Source organism: Calliphora vicina, chromosome 2 (genome assembly GCF_958450345.1).
Source record: "Calliphora vicina chromosome 2, idCalVici1.1, whole genome shotgun sequence".
Taxonomy (NCBI): domain Eukaryota; kingdom Metazoa; phylum Arthropoda; class Insecta; order Diptera; family Calliphoridae; genus Calliphora; species Calliphora vicina.
In genome coordinates, this window is record NC_088781.1 from 57,088,462 (window position 1) to 57,104,608 (window position 16,147).

Consider the following 16,147-nt stretch of genomic DNA (forward strand, 5'->3'; position numbering starts at 1 on the left):
AGCATAAATAAATATTTTACTTATAGTTACATATTTCTTTAAATATTTATTCCAGATGACCACAACGTAAGTTTGTAAAAATACACGAAACCAAAAATCAACTGAAAATTTTGCATGGCAAAATAACGATTTTTGTTTTTGCTTAAATTTTATTTCAATTATTAAAACAATAAAAACAACATCCAATTTTTTTTAAATATTTTATCATTTTCTTCTTCTTTGGTTTCTGTTTTCAACTACTAACGTTTGTTTTTTTACTTAAAATCTAATTATTTTTGTTTTTCCAATTTTTTCATATTTTATTTGGTTTTATTTTTTTCTCAAAAAGGACTTTTTTTTGTATTTAAATACTGACTGATTTTACTGCATTCAATTCTCCAATTTCACTAATTACTAATTAATAGACTAATTAATAATTATGTATAATAATAATAATAATATTGATTAATAATAAAAATTAACAACAAGAAGCTCTTCTTTATATATAAAATGAATTAGATTGTTTCATTTATTTATTCTTTTTATTTATATTTATATAAATTCCTTATTAAATTGCACAGAAAATATGTATGTATCCCTTATTATCGTAATGTATAAATTATAAATGAATATATTTTGCTTGATTTGATAAATAGAGCTGTAAAGGAATTTATTCATTAAGGTGTAATTTAGCAATTTACTTGGATAAGGCATCTAAAATTATGAAGTACTAATGTGAACTTAAAACTTTAGAGAGGGGACGACTGACTCAAAGTGAGCAATTTTGTTGAACTACTGCTCTTTATGGATTATATATCTTATTTATTTATAATTGCACAATTTATTGTTTTTTGAATTTGGAGGAGTGATTTATGTGACACTTGGTATCAATGTTGGAGTTGGACTGACATTTTTATTATATCAAGTGTCACCGCTTTCACCAGTTGTCGATCCGAATTTCTATCTATATGTGTATGGGGCATTTCGTGTCAAGTGGACCAACTTTTGAAATCGATGTCTTCCGATCGGGATGAAATTTGCACCAAGGTTCTATTGGATACTAACTCAGACACAATTTTTTAACAAAATAAATATTTTGTAACTCAAGACATACAATTCTTGGCAAAATCTAACATTTTTTCAAAATGGGCCATTTTTATACCCTACACCACTATAGTTGGGAGGGTATTATGCGTTTGTGCAGATGTTTGTAACGCCCAAAAATATTAGCCTAACACCCACCTTAAAGTATACCGATCGACTTAGAATCACTTTCTGAGTCGATAAAACGATGTCCGTCCGTCCGTCTGGTTGTAAACCTTGTGCGCAGAGTACAGGTCGCAATTTTGAAGATATTTCGATAAAATTTGGTACATATATTTTTTTCGACCCAAGGATCAAGTCTATTGAAACTGGCTAAAATCCGTCCATTATTTCACCTAGCCCCCATACAAATGTCCTTCCGAAATTGGACTTTATCGGTCATAAATGTTTAATTTATAAATGTATCTCCACAAATTGCGCTCCAAATAAGTTTTATATATACAAAATTCATGTCACCAAATTTTGTTACGATCGGTCCATAATTAGTCATAGCTCCAATATAGACCCTCTTCCAAAAATCACTTTAACATGCATAAATCGCTTAAAAATGTTGCTATACTCACAAAATTTGATATTGTAAACTTTCATATAGACATAAATCACACGACCTAATTTCATGGTGATCGGTCCATAATTGGTCATAGCCCCCATATAAGGCCCACTTCTGAAAATCACTCAAAAATATAAAATATTGAAATTTTAAAAGAAAAATGTTTTTGCTCTTTTACTTAGTGTAGGGTATTATATGGTCGGGCTTGACAGACCATACTTTCTTACTAGTTTTACATTTTTTTTGTTCAAAAGAAAGCTTAGGTCCGTTCCTTTAAGATATTTTTGGACCCTTAGTGGGATGCGAGTGGGATATCTATCAAAATAAATATTTTATAACTCAAAACATACAATTTTTGACTTTTTTAGCAAAATCAAAAACTTTGTTGACTTTTTTTCAAAATGGACTCTTTTTTAATTTTTTTTTTTTAGCTCAGCCAGAAGCTGAGATATTTTTCTTGAAGACTCTTGTAACTCAAGAAATACAATTTTTGAAATTTTTTTTAATTTTTTTTTTTTTGCTCAAAAGAAAGTTTAGGTCTTTTCCTTTAAGACCTATTTGGTCGCTTCCCACTGCGAGTGGTATATCTATCAAAATAAATATTTTGTAACTCAAAACATACAATTTCTGACTTTTTTTGCAAAATCAAAAACTTTGTTGACTTTTTTTTTTATTTTAAGAAAAAAAAAGTCCCATTTTGAAAAAATAGTCAAAAAAGTTTTTGATTTCGGAAAAAAAATATTAAATTTTTTTTTTTTAATATTTTTTTCGAAAGATTGAAGAAAGAGCTATCTAACCTATTTGGGACACATTTAGCTTTGAACAATAGGTAATAAGTTACATGGATAAGAAAAAAACCCTTCTTGGCCAAAATGTCAAATTTTGACCCCCTCTAACTCAGAGAGTTCTCGACCGATCTTGTTGAAAAATTGTGCTTGAGTTACTATCCAATAGAAATAACCTTAGTGCAAATTTCATCCCGATCGGAAGACATCGATTTCATAAGTTGGTTCACTTGACATGAAATGCCCCATATACGTCGTTGAAAGGTCTTTGAAATGTTTATCATTAGATATCCACATTGTCTAATTTTCATGACTTTGTAATCCAAATATAGATTGGTAAAAAATCGGAGTAGGTTTTTGCTTATACCTCAGACATTTTTGGGCCGATTTGCCTGAATTTAAATAGCAACCGAATCTATATACTTAAATGACTAACATAAGTGTTTTAAGAAATTATCAAAATAAAATTTTTACATTTATTTCGAAAATTTCCGAAAACTTTAAAATTTTCCTAAGCAATATGCATATCAACCAAGTGAATTTAAATTCCTTTAAAGCTCTGATTGCTAAAGTAACTTTATACCGCCATAATTGTTATTCATTTTATATGCTCTCATGCAATGTGATCATTGAGATGATAGATGTCAAATGATGCCGTAGAAGTACAATGTTAGAAACGGAACATGCTGATGATGGTAGTAGAACTGTTAGCTAGAATAATGTTTCTTTGGACCATTTACGTGATGAACCCGGTAAACTGGGATCACTTGGCTGATCACTCTTACAGCTGCGACTGTGCTCTTCGTCGGCACCTTTAGTGTGTTCGGATGCTTGTGAGTTGTCGGTCGAACTATCTTCGGTTGGTAGACGTATGAGGGGTAATTCTAGCATTACCGAAGGACAGGGACTGTGTTGAGTTTCGAATGCAAAATAATCGTCGGGTGTTTGGGGTGTAGAATCGGTGTATGTAAGATTTGTGGCACTGCGGCTTATTGTTATGGGTGTAACAGTGTGCTGTTGTTGTTGTTGCTGCTGCTGTGTTGTGGATGAGGGTTTATGTTGTAGTATCAGGCTTTTAAGAGAAGAAGGCATTTTTATTAAAGGTTCCTTTGTTTGTAAAAAAGAATCGGAAATAGAAGAGGCACAAGGATCATATTGGGTTGATGTTGAAATTGGCAGTTTTTGCTGAGAATGCTGATGATGATGTAGTTGTTGTTGTTGGTGGTGAAGCTGATGCTGATTCTGATGCAGCTGTAAATCATGATAATGTTGAAGATGCTTTGGGAAATGTATTTGTGAACGGTCGTCTATACTTACGTGCTGTGATTCACCGAAAGGACTTGAACGACCAAAACTCACAACCGTATTTAAGCTACTGTGTTGGGTAAGGCTGGTGGAACCTCTTGTAGTACTGCTGCCCATTCCTACAGTTTCAGTGCTGCCGCCAGCTGGTGTATCACGCACATCGGCCACAACTTCGAGGCCCAAGCCCACTTCGGTGTTGAGGGTAGAGCAGGTATCCTCCTCTGTGGTGTTTGTGGTAGTAGTTGTGGTTGTTGGCAGACTTTGAGGATCGCTGTACTGTTGCAGTAGTTGCGCTCGTCTGGGATGTGTTGGAGGACTGTTTGTACAAATGATGGCACCAAAGTGGGTTTCCAGCGGTGTTTGCTGTTTAGTTTCTAATGACGTGTTTGATGTTTGAGCTGTACTCGAGGAAAATTCTTTTAGAGGCTGACCCAGTAAAGCTACGCGATCACTGGAAGACACACTTATGGTGCGATGACGCTGTAACAATGATCTACGTACACGCGCACTGGCAGTTATAGGTATACCACTGGCAGCAGTTCCCCCTACCGTGGGCGAACAAGTGGTTATCGGGGTGGTGGTGTTGGCATTGGAAACTTCCAAACTAAAACGTTTCTCCAGCGGATATCTTGATGTTGTTGGACATGTAGTTCTTGTCACTATTGCACTGGGTGCTGCAATATCCTGTTTATTAATTGCCGGCCCTAAGCTCTCTGCAACTTGAATATTTTGATCTTCTGGAAAGCTGGCTTCTTCACTGTCGCTACTTAACTGTTGCATATCTTCATCGGTATCCGCTACACTATCTATGAACACTGAGTCCTCTTCCATAGATCTTAGTTCAGAGTCTTGGTATTCCAAAGAGGAAATCTTAAAGGAACTTAATGATGCCAAAGGTGCTCGTTTATCGGCATTAAATAAAGCCTTGGCGGATATAGTACCCAAACTACCACTTCCATTCAGCTTATCAATACTTAGAGGGGTACTATCGATACTTATGCTACTCGAATTGGCGGCATTGGCTGCAGCCTTGGCAGCCGCGGAATTTGAATATGGAAAACTATTGTTATTTTCACAGGCGAAAGCCGCTAAACTGGGCGGCGTGTCCTGTTCTGGATAAGGTATGCGTGGAAGTTCCATAACCGCAATTTTTCGTTTGACATTCAGACGCAGTTCTTCAGTGGGAGAATCCGAAAAACGGAAGCCATGGTGCACTCCTACGGGAGGAGCAGATTGTGCTGGTTTCGAGGAGTCATAAATACCTCTTTCAGTCAGGGGTTGATTATAGGGATAAACATCTACAGTGTCGGCGCTTATTGAGTGAATTTGTTGTTTGCGACCAGACTGAGCACTTTCTGGATCATAGAATGCTATGCTATGCTTTCGTATAAACTGATTAGATGAAGTGGGCGTAACGGCTCCCTTCAACGACGCCAGACCATTGGCCGTTGTTGAAGTCATTGACGTTAGAGTTGTGATGGGCTTAGAGGCTGGTTTGCTGGCCGTGGTTACTGTGGCCAGACCTCGCAATGATGTTTCCATTGCAATAGTTGTAGTCGTTGTTTTTGATGCCTGAGTTTGCTGCGATGTTGTTTGCGCTAGCAATTGTTCGTAGATGCTGCGTTCGGAGGGGCAAGGTGATGGCTTGGGAGTGGGCTGTATAACTTGTATATCGGGATAATAATAATCCCATATGTCGGTACTCGATGCTCGTGAGGCTGTTGAACATTTTCGCTGTAATGAAGGCGGCAGGTTTGACAAACCCAACGTAAAGGCAGAACAACGTCTTTCCAAATAAGAACTGTCAGTGCTGCAGCATGTCATGGCACTGCTGCGTCGCGAGTCTTGACCCTATTTATGAACAAAAAAGAAAATTGTTTTTGCGGAAATTAATTTATTATTATAAAATAGAAAGAATATATAGCAAGAGTCTATGAAAACTACCATGATTTATAAAACTATCCCAAAATATCCGTGTGGTCAATGATTGAGATGGATGATGGGGTATTCAAAGACTTTGTTTGGCTTGCTTTTAGATTATTTAAGACTGGTTGTAATACCATCTTAAAAATTGTTCTAGATTTTTGTTTTTTTTTGGACTTAGAAAAAATTCGTATCCTTTTGAGAAAATGAACGGAAGAAAGAGAGAGAGATAGTGAGAAAAAGTAAGTTAGAAGAGTAGTAAGAAAACGAGAGATAGATAGAGAAACAGTGTAAGAGATACAAAGAAAATTAAAGCATAAAAAACGAAGTGAAATATTAATGCAAAGATCAGACAACCAAGTTGAAAAATATAAGAAACTGACTAAAATTGTTAAATGTTGGGGAGATCAATCTCCTGAGTAAGAACATAAAAGATAAAGACAAAGAACTTAAGGAAAGGAAACTATAAGTAATGAATATGAAGAAAAGTAGTTGATAAGTCTGGAAAAAATCCCGCAAAATATGTTAGCAGTATTTAATAGTTTTCTGATGTGTAGTCTAGATTGTAGATTGTCTGAAAAAACCCAAAGAAACTAATGGTGGAGGGTATAAATTTAGGACAATTAAGTAGATCAATAGACAAAATTTACACCCAGATATATATCCATTTTACATTTTTCAGATATCATCCAAACAAGTTTAAGATCAATTCAAGAATATCTTATAAATCTCAATACTCGATTGTATTGGGAATTACTACCCTCAAGGGAAACGAACTGATACAGCACTGTTCCTCTGGGGTACTGACTGCTCTAATACATTATATGAAAGGGACCTGTTACTTTAACATGACAATGTCTTAAGACATTACAGATTTATTTTAAATTCATTGATAAATTTTCAAGTTTTTGCAGCAATTGAACATGTGACAAGACAAGCCCATTTTAATATTCACAGCCTTTTAGATCCCAAAGGGGACGCTCCTAGGGGACCTTTAAAGTCCGTCGTCCGTTGATTATGCCCTGTATTGGGCTACTGCGTTTAGAACAATTGACACGAAAATGTCTGAGTTTTTAAGCAAGAAAAAGTTTTATTTTAGAATATCTTATGTCATTGGTATGGATTACACTTATCCACGGATACTTATTGGTCCAGAAATATGACGTCTTGAATATTGAAGGATCTGGAGACAAAATTTTTGTTTGATAGTTGGGACTTTTTCCAGACTTAATTCAATTCCCCCCCAAATAAAATGTATGTAACAACTTCCTTTACAACTCTTACCATTAACGGCACTTCAAGAAACCCCTGTTTACTCTTAACCGAGTCCGTGCGCTTATAACGTTTCCCCACATCTTCCATATGAACGGTAGTCTCTCGTTGCTGATAATCACCATTTTCCAATTCATCATCCGTTTCGACAAAATAATCATCGGTACCAAAACTACTACCCATAGGGTAATTACTAAATATGCGTGAGGTTTCGGAACCACTGCGCCGTCGACTGCCGGCATAACTGCCGCCACCTATACTCAAGGCACCCGAAGCAGCTGAAAAGGAAAATCTTCTTGGTGGCTCGAGCAAACTGCTATAGCCACCGCCCACCGAAGAGAAGCGAAAGCCTCTGTTAAGCATGGGCGGGGCACTGACATTGCCCAGCGAAAGCATTCTTTGGCGTCTGTACAAAATGGTATCGTATTCATCTGGATATATCGACATACCAGTGGCAACCATTGCCTCTTGTATCTCACGTTCCTCTTCTTCTTGCATGCAGACAGCGGCAACAGCAGCCATTTTGGGATCCTGAGAACATACAATGGACATTTATCATTTTAAGAAATTTATAGTTTGTTTTTGAACTTACTTTTAAAACCTTCAAAGTCTCATTTGAGCTACTGCGACTTTTCCACACTATCAAGAATACCATAAGACCAAAGAAACCACCCAGTGTAGCGGCTATACGTACGCCGGTCATAACATCATATGTCTCAAAGAATTCCCTACGTATGCGATCGCGTTCCTGTTGGTATAATTGATCTTGTATAGTTTTGTTATATTGATGATCCGGAGGCAGGGGTGAGGCAGTATACGGCATATTTTTATTAGGTCTAACAAAATAAATTTGAAATTAAAAACAAGAAATAGAAAAAAAGTGCGCTGTAATCCTACCCAGTCGTTGTTGTGTAGGCATACACATTACTATGTGTTGTTGTAAATTGTGTACCATCATTTCGTAATGGATATGGCGTAGCAGTAACTGTAGCTGAGGCACTCGCATAACCACCCAAAGGAGTATCAATAAAATGTGTTGCACCCGAGGGCACCGATCTCGCGGATTTCCCTTCATTTATAATGCTATTTGCATTTGTACGGCCTTCGGAAGATACTGCCTGCTGTGACGTCGTATGTCGTATGGCGGCTGCTGACGAAAACGACGACGTTTGTGCAGATGAGGAAGAGGACGACGTTATCGCAGCACTATTTGAAGACGACGAGGCAACAGCACGTCGTGAAATTTTGGCCATTTCTATAGGAACATCTTCTGGAAAGAGATAATAAAATGTTAGAAATTTGAAATACTATTAAAAAAATAAATCTGAATGAATTATTTGCGAATCAAAATTGAATAAAGAATTACTTCTTTCAAAACTTGGCTACACATTAATTTCTGTTATTGTAAATTCCCTATAAATTTTATATTTTTGTGTCTACTTATAGATTTTCAAATAAATCCAGTTAGTTTTTGCTTCATTTCGTTTTAAGCCCAGACAGCACAATGCCTTGACTTTGTGGTCATTTATCTGAACTTTGACTACAATGGAGAGAGGTAAAAGCCATTTAATATGTTTGCCATTTCTAAAATATGTAATTCTAAAGAGTTTGCCAAACAATTTCACAAAAACAATCTGCCCACATGTTGTAAAACATTTTATGGAGTAGAAAATAAAAACTATTGGGTGGAAATTTATTTTTAAAGATAAGAGATGTTTAATGGTTTTTAATAAGTTGAATAAATACATATTTATGTGAGAAAGTAGAATATTGTTTGCATAAAATATTGCAGATGTTGGTAATCTTAATTTAGTATTCCACCAAAAGAATTTTGTTTATTGCTGAAAAGAGATCTTTGATAATTTAAAAATTGTATTGCTCAGCCTTTCCGACTATAAAGCAGTGCACGCACAGTGGTTTAGAAACTTTTTTGTGGAAATAATTCGGTATCTTGGGAACTATTGGAGATATTGTTACGAATTTTCACATGGTTTGAGCAGAGGTGTTTTCAAGTTGATTTTCGTTCGTTCAGCTTCCTAGCGATAATGGGGGCCAGTACGTAGCCCCCCAAAGTTGGTCAACTCGGGTCTCAATTTTTTTAAAAAAATCGCCAAAAATATGATCCGAATGAGCTGAAATTTTAAATATAAATAGTCCTTGTGAAGGTCTACAAAAGTGTTTACAAGTGTAGGTTATCTCTATTAGTTGAAGAGATATTCAGGTTTATTGATTTATTTTTTTAATTTTGCTCGATCTTTTTATAGTTTTTTAGATATGGGGGGCTTACGGAGGGTCGAAATATTTTAAATTTTTCTACTACATAACTATTCTACATAGTATTTAATTTTATTCCGTTCAATTAAATATAATTATTATTTATGTAACATATTTATAATCTTCTTATCTATATTATTTATTTCATTATTTTGTACTTCTTTTATTTTGTCTATTTGGAAGAAATGATAAATGATTCTAAAGTATGAGTTCTACTTAACACATTTTGGTATAAATTGCATGCACACATCATCAGATTAGTAAAGAAAAATAAATGCTCTATACATATGTCAAGTAATGGTAATATTATTTCAGAAAGTATATTGTGGTAGCGCCTTCAAAAATAGGTTATAAGATTTTTCGTGAACTTTCCAGGAGAGCCAAAAAATTTGTTTTTTTTTTTATCAGTGGGTTAACAATGAAATTGGGTTTTGTGAACTAAAAACTACAAAAAATTAAATATATTTTAAAGATTTCGTAATATCAAATTGTTCAATTACCGCTGAAAGGATGACAAAATATATATTATTAATGATTCTTAACAACATTCACAACAAAAGTTTTATGTATTCAGAGCAAGGAGAAATATATTTATAAAATCATTCATCATTTGCAGCAGACAAAACAATAATAATGTGTAAATTTATATACTTGTGAATGTATATATGAGCAAAATCAAATATTTTTCAAAAAACATATGCCGATACTCAAAGCATGCTAAAACCGGTCGCGTTGATAACATAAGTGTTTGTGTTCATTAAATAAAACATATATTTTTGAGATGGGCTAGATACGGTAGTTGATTAAGTATGATTTGTAAGTTGAAAACTGTGACATTAAATTAATGAAAAATCTCATCATAACATTAAGATATTCCGGACTCACAAGTATTTTTTATAGGGTCTACCGATCTGTGTAACTATAAAAGCCATCTGATTTCATTTTCAATGATTCTCAAAAATGTTTGATTTTCCTCATATATGTATGTATTTAAGTATTTAAACCACCATTGATAACAAGTTTACTGTTGTGTAAAAATCAACCAATACAAATGATACATCCTTTAGAAAATATTCATCCATATATAAACACTAGACTGCTCCAAATGTTAATTCTGGAACAAAACAATTGCTAATCTACAAGCAACAAATTCCCTTAGACCTTGTAATTTTACTTTAAAAAACATATTCTGCAAATAACCTTCGCGCAAAGGATATTTGGCTTTCGTGACGTTTCGGCTGGTTGGCCGGGGCTTTACATACAAATGCAAAAATGATTTGCTTTTATAACGTTCAAGCTGAATTTCGGTCATGCAAATCTTCTTTTAAGTTCTCTCGGCTTCAATTCGTATGGAACCCAATTTCCGAGCTTTTGGAGAAATCCTGCTGCATTAATCTTCATGGAGTAATGCCTCCAATTCTTGGTCTTCAAACTTTTTTGGCCTGAGCGATTTTTTTTTCCGTGTCAAAATCACAACATCTGAACCGCACAAACCATCTCTCGCAAGTTGAAACCGATGAAACACATTCACCATAAGCTTGGGTAAGCAATCGGTGTGCTTCATCGGAAATTTTTTCAAATTAATGAAGTAAAGCAAAACTTCCCGCATATGACGCTTGGAACAAAATTCGATATTTTCGAAGCAAAAAAACCTTTGGGAATGACATATAAGTTAGTAAAACCGTGTTTCAAAAGATACGCCATCTAAATCCCGCATTTTTAAGTCATACAGCCAATAAATAAAGATCGTGGCATAAACATTGTTTATTTGCACGGAATTTTTAATAGCAAAATGTCTTTGTATTAATAGAATGGAATTATTTTTGTTGATGTTACGTTAAAAATTCCCAATTCACAAATTTTGGAAACACCCTAACATACATCCAGACCCACACCTAAACATCAATATTTGATTTCACTTAACAGTCTTTGGCTTCTGTTAGTGTCACCCACACAATGTTTACTGTCGTTTTTAATCGGATATAGGTTTGGATGTCAGTAAGCAACTGTTTTTTGTTCCTGCTGGTGTTGTTTCTGTTGTTCACTTTTGTTCGTAGCATGAGTCCTTGTGTTAAGCCTTCTTTATGCTCGTAACATTGAACCGATATGAATACCTACACGTATTTTTTATTGCTGTGTGTTAGGTTTTGTTGTTACACAAATACACTGCTGTGAAAATGTAATGGGGCAGGACACTCACATTATTTTATCCTTTACCACAAGTTATACATATGTATACAAGATTATTCTGCATCCCTATAGGATACGATATCCAATATGATATAGTAATGAGAATTTATGGTTTGAAAAATCAGCAAAATCTACCAATATTATCAAGAAAGTTTCAAACATTTTCAAATATCAAAATGTTTTCTCAAATTTATACACAAAAATAAACTTTTGACTATTAGTGTAAAACCGATTTTCGCCATGAGTGGCAAGGGTATAAGTTTGTCATTCCGTTTGTAATTTCTACATTTTTCATTTGCGATCCCACAAAGTATATATATTCTGAATCGATATAGCCATGTCTGTCCGTCCGTCTGTATGTAGAAATCAACTTTCCGTAGCCCCCAAATAACTTAAACATCAATATGTCGGGGATTCGTTGCTACTTAAAATCGACATATTCGGCCCATAAATGGCTGAGATATAAGGAAAAAACCGGGACAACCTCGATTTATGCCCTATTTTTGATCTATATCTGGATTAAAAGGTCATTAATATAGACAATATGGATATCAAATGATAGATATTGCAAAGTCCATTGCAACGATGTATGTAAGGCTATATATATTAAGTTGGATCTACAATGTGTCAAAATCGGTAAAAATATTTTTTAACCGAATTTTTTTTTGTCATAAATTATTTTTCCAAAAATTTTTTTTTTAAAAATAAAAAAAATTTGGAAAAAACTTTTTTTAAAAAAAATTAAAAACAAATTTTAAAACAATTAAAAAAAAAATTTAAAAATATTTTTATGTATAATTTGGATAAGATTCGGCACAGCCGAATATACACTGCGTGAGCCTCAAAAGTGAGTATACACCAAAAAATATTTGATTTTTTTAAGATCCTAAAATGTATTCATCGATTTTTGGAGATTGAGTTGAATAATTATTATAATTATATCTATTAATAGATTCGGTTTTGAATAAAAAACATTTAAGTCGGACTAAGAAATTATCCTAAAAAAATCCAAAAATTCGGGAGTGTTTACTCACTTTTGTTTTTACTAGTTTTTAAGGTATTAATTTTTTTAATGTTTGACTTCAACTATTCTATTCAAATGTTGTAGACTGTAATCCCATCATATATATTAAAAAACATATTTATATACCAGTAATCAATCAAATTGTGCATAACAAATACAATATCCGTATACATATTCCTTTCTTTTAAAATTAAATATAATCTATATATACATATAATCGTATATATAAAGATGAATGAATGTCTTTTTATTTGTTTGTCTGTACCTTATAGGACGCTAAACCACTCGAAAGACTTTCTTAAAATGTTTAACTGTATATTCCTCTATATATTGAAGGAACAATACGCTACTTGGAATTTGGAATATATGGTGAAATATAATTGTCAAAGCGGCAAAACTTCGGGGAATTTACTTCGTAACCTCTGTGCGCAGCTTGGGTGAAAATGGTCATGATTGGATAAATGGGCGTGGCACCATCCGTGCAAAGTAAACAATTATTTTCGACTATCTGCAGAACAAAGTATAATTGTGACAGTCTTCAAACTTTATACAAATCAATTTCATATCACTGCATGAATTTTAACCAAAAACGGAATGTATAGGAACAGGGCACATAGGTCTCCAAGACCCATTTTTTTGGCCAAAATTCAAAACTTTTTTTCCTATATTTTTTGTAGGAATATTGTAGCAAACACTTCAGATAAACAAAAAAAATAATTTGTTTTTGCAAACTTCAATTAACCGTTATTCTATGAAGTGAGAAAGTTCAATGTTTTAAGTGCAGTGGTAAACTGAATCACGTGGTGTAATTTTTTTGTTTTCTTTGAGTCACATATTACTCGAAAATAAAAACTTTTTAAATCAGTTAGTAATGGATATTAATATTAATTAATAATTTCAACCGATTTCAACGAACCAAAACGCACAAAATTACAGTGATATTTTGTGCTTACGAATAATCAATAACTTTCTGCTAGTTATTGCTTATTTTGAAGAAATCAATTTTTGTTTCAGGAAACTTTTGCTTCGAAAATTATGATTTACTCAGAGTTTAGCAGAGTGGAAGTCAAAAACAAGAAAAAAATTAAATTATTAAAAATTAAATAAAATTTATGTTTTTTTTGTTATTAATTGTATCTTTTGTTTGAATTCATGTATATAAGTGAATATTTTAGTTTTGGCCAAAAAAAGTGGTTCGCCAGACCTATGTGCAGGGGTGTAGCACCTCCGATACAAAGAAAATATATGTGGAGGATTTCATGTCAAGTGAACGAACTTTTAAAATCGATATCTTCCGATGAAATTTGCACCAATGTTAGTCTTATTGAATAGTAATTCAGACACAATTTTTCAACAAGATCGTTCGAGAACTCTCTGTTTGACATTTTGGCCAAATAGGTGAGTTTTTTCTCATCCATGTAACTTATTACCTATTGTTCTTAGCAAAATGTGTCCCAAATACTAAAAATAGCTGTTTGTCTTTCACTTTAAATAGTTTGACGGCACCTCCCATACTATAATCGTTAAAGTATTTAAACTTTGTACGAATTAACTTCATATCACAATACGGAGTTTGACTGAAATTTGGGTGGGATTGGATTAGTGGGCGTGGTACCTCCCATACAAAGTAAATAGTCAACTTTGAATATCTGGATAGCTAAGCTTCGTATGAAACATTTGTTTATAATTTTACGTAATTTGGCTAAATTAAGCGGGTTGTTATTAGTGGACATGGAACCTCACATACAGAATAAATAGATATTATCAAATATCTGCTAAACTGTTTTAAAGAAATCCGTTAACCTTTGAAGGATTTATTTCGTTATCAAGATATGTAGTAGGCTGAAAATGTGCCGGATTGGATTAGTTACTTTCGAATATTTTGAGAAAGTTTTTAAACTTAGTACCAATGTATTTCTTACCAGCTTTTACGAAGTTTATCTAAAAATGGGCAAGATCGGACCAGTTTATTACAATGAATATTGTAACTTTGAGAGTTTTTAAGCTTTGTCTGAACCACTTTCTTATATTATTAAGATGTTTGGCTTATAATGCAGATTACAGTTCATAGCAGCCATAGTGTTTAGGTTGAGGCTACAACTGTCGAATTGGCTGTCATTTATTCAGTTTGTTTTACCAAATCACCATAGACAGATTAGCGTTCAACAACACGTGTAAATCATAAAATTTATTTTCTTAATATGAATTTGCTTTCAGGAATTACAATTTACATTTTCTGAAGACTAAATTGGATTTCAAATTTTCAATTTGGATTTTCTTAACCCAGATATGCCGACTGTACTATATGTAGTTCTTGTTTACAGGATACGTCACGTTTATCAAAATACCATTACTTTTTGTTCACATACTTAGTACTCACCAATACCTCATGGGAGATTGTGTGATCGCATTATTTTTTGCTACTATTTTTGAGTTATTGAATTTTTAATTTGTGATATTTTCATAATGCCCACATTCAGTCATTATGGACATATCTCGTTTGTACGGAAAGTAAAATTTTTACATTTACAAGTGAATAAATACTATATTTTTTGGAATTTATATTTATGAAGAGTAGCATGATTGTTATATGCATGAACGTTTCATTATTGCCTTTTAGTTTTGTTGTTGTGACCCCAAAGTCCTATATATAGGACGACTTAAAAAACCACGTTTTTCAATAAATTTTTAAGTTTGTCATTCCGTTTGTAATTTCTACATTTTTTATTTCCGACCCTATAAAGTATATACATATATTCTGGATCCTTATAGATAGCGGAGTCGATTAAGCCATGTCCGTCTGTCCGTCTGTCTGTTGAAATCAATTTTCTGAAGACCCCAGATATCTTCGGGATCCACATCTTCAATAATTCTGTCAGACATGCTTTCGAAAAGTTTGCTATTTTAAATCAGCAAAATCGGTTCACAAATGGCTCAGATATGAGGAAAAAACCAGGACAACCTCGATTTTTGACCTATATCTGGATTACTAAGACATTAATATAGACAATATGGATATCTAATGATAGATATTTCAAAGACATTTGCAACGACGTATATAAGACCATAGTAAGTTGGACCTACAATGGGTCAAAAAATTCAAAAAACAAAAAAAAAAAATTTAAATAACAATCGAAACATTTTTTTTTTCAAAAAATGAAACAACAACTGGAAAAAAAATGTTGTTTACCTAAAAATATTTAAAATTTTGAAGTATAATTTGGTGAAGGGTATATTTTATTTCTCATTTTCTTTTATTTCTCATTTTCTCATATCAACTTAAAATGGTGTACAATTTGTAAGTCCTCTTTAAATTTTCCTAAACTAATTGTAAAAAAACTTGTAATCAAAATTAGTTTCGGGCCATAGTGCAAGAAAATCTAAGATGAATAATGGTTTAACATTTGCTGATGTTTGTTTTATTAAACTAAAAAAATAGTAAAAAAAAAGTTGACCAAATTTTTGGCAAATATCAAATTTTCCCAAAACTAATTTCTGCCAACAATTAAGCGAAAAAAAAGTAAATAAATCATAGACCCTTTAAAAAATTTCCCACCTGTGTCGTTTAACATAAATCACCACCAACCACTAAACAAACCCCAAATTAAATTTAAGTAATTATCTTATCTTTAGACAGCGACACCAGAAAAACTGACAAGACTAATAAATTAAGTTTAATCAAATTTAATTATAAAATAAACACTTCAAACAAACTAAAAATAATTCACCCATGTCAGCCAA

General features: G+C 33.2%; 1 protein-coding gene across 3 annotated transcripts in view; it reads right to left on the reverse strand.

Moving 5' to 3' along the window:
- Positions 1-2,944: 2,944 nt before the first annotated feature.
- The window catches only part of LOC135952119 (serine-rich adhesin for platelets), a 322,223-nt gene continuing 309,020 nt past the window's right edge, over positions 2,945-16,147 (reverse strand). Inside the window, exons 3-7 of one of the 3 annotated variants that reach the window (XM_065501922.1) lie at positions 7,816-8,188; positions 7,511-7,754; positions 6,931-7,449; positions 3,736-5,574; positions 2,945-3,669 (exon numbers count right to left, since the gene is read on the reverse strand). In XM_065501922.1, coding sequence (XP_065357994.1) covers positions 3,130-3,669; positions 3,736-5,574; positions 6,931-7,449; positions 7,511-7,754; positions 7,816-8,171 — 3,498 coding nt within the window. In that variant the 5' untranslated portion in view covers positions 8,172-8,188 and the 3' untranslated portion in view covers positions 2,945-3,129. Of the gene's footprint in view, positions 5,575-6,930; positions 7,450-7,510; positions 7,755-7,815; positions 8,189-16,147 lie in introns of all 3 variants that reach the window. The other 2 variants (XM_065501921.1, XM_065501920.1) reach the window with 2 other exon arrangements.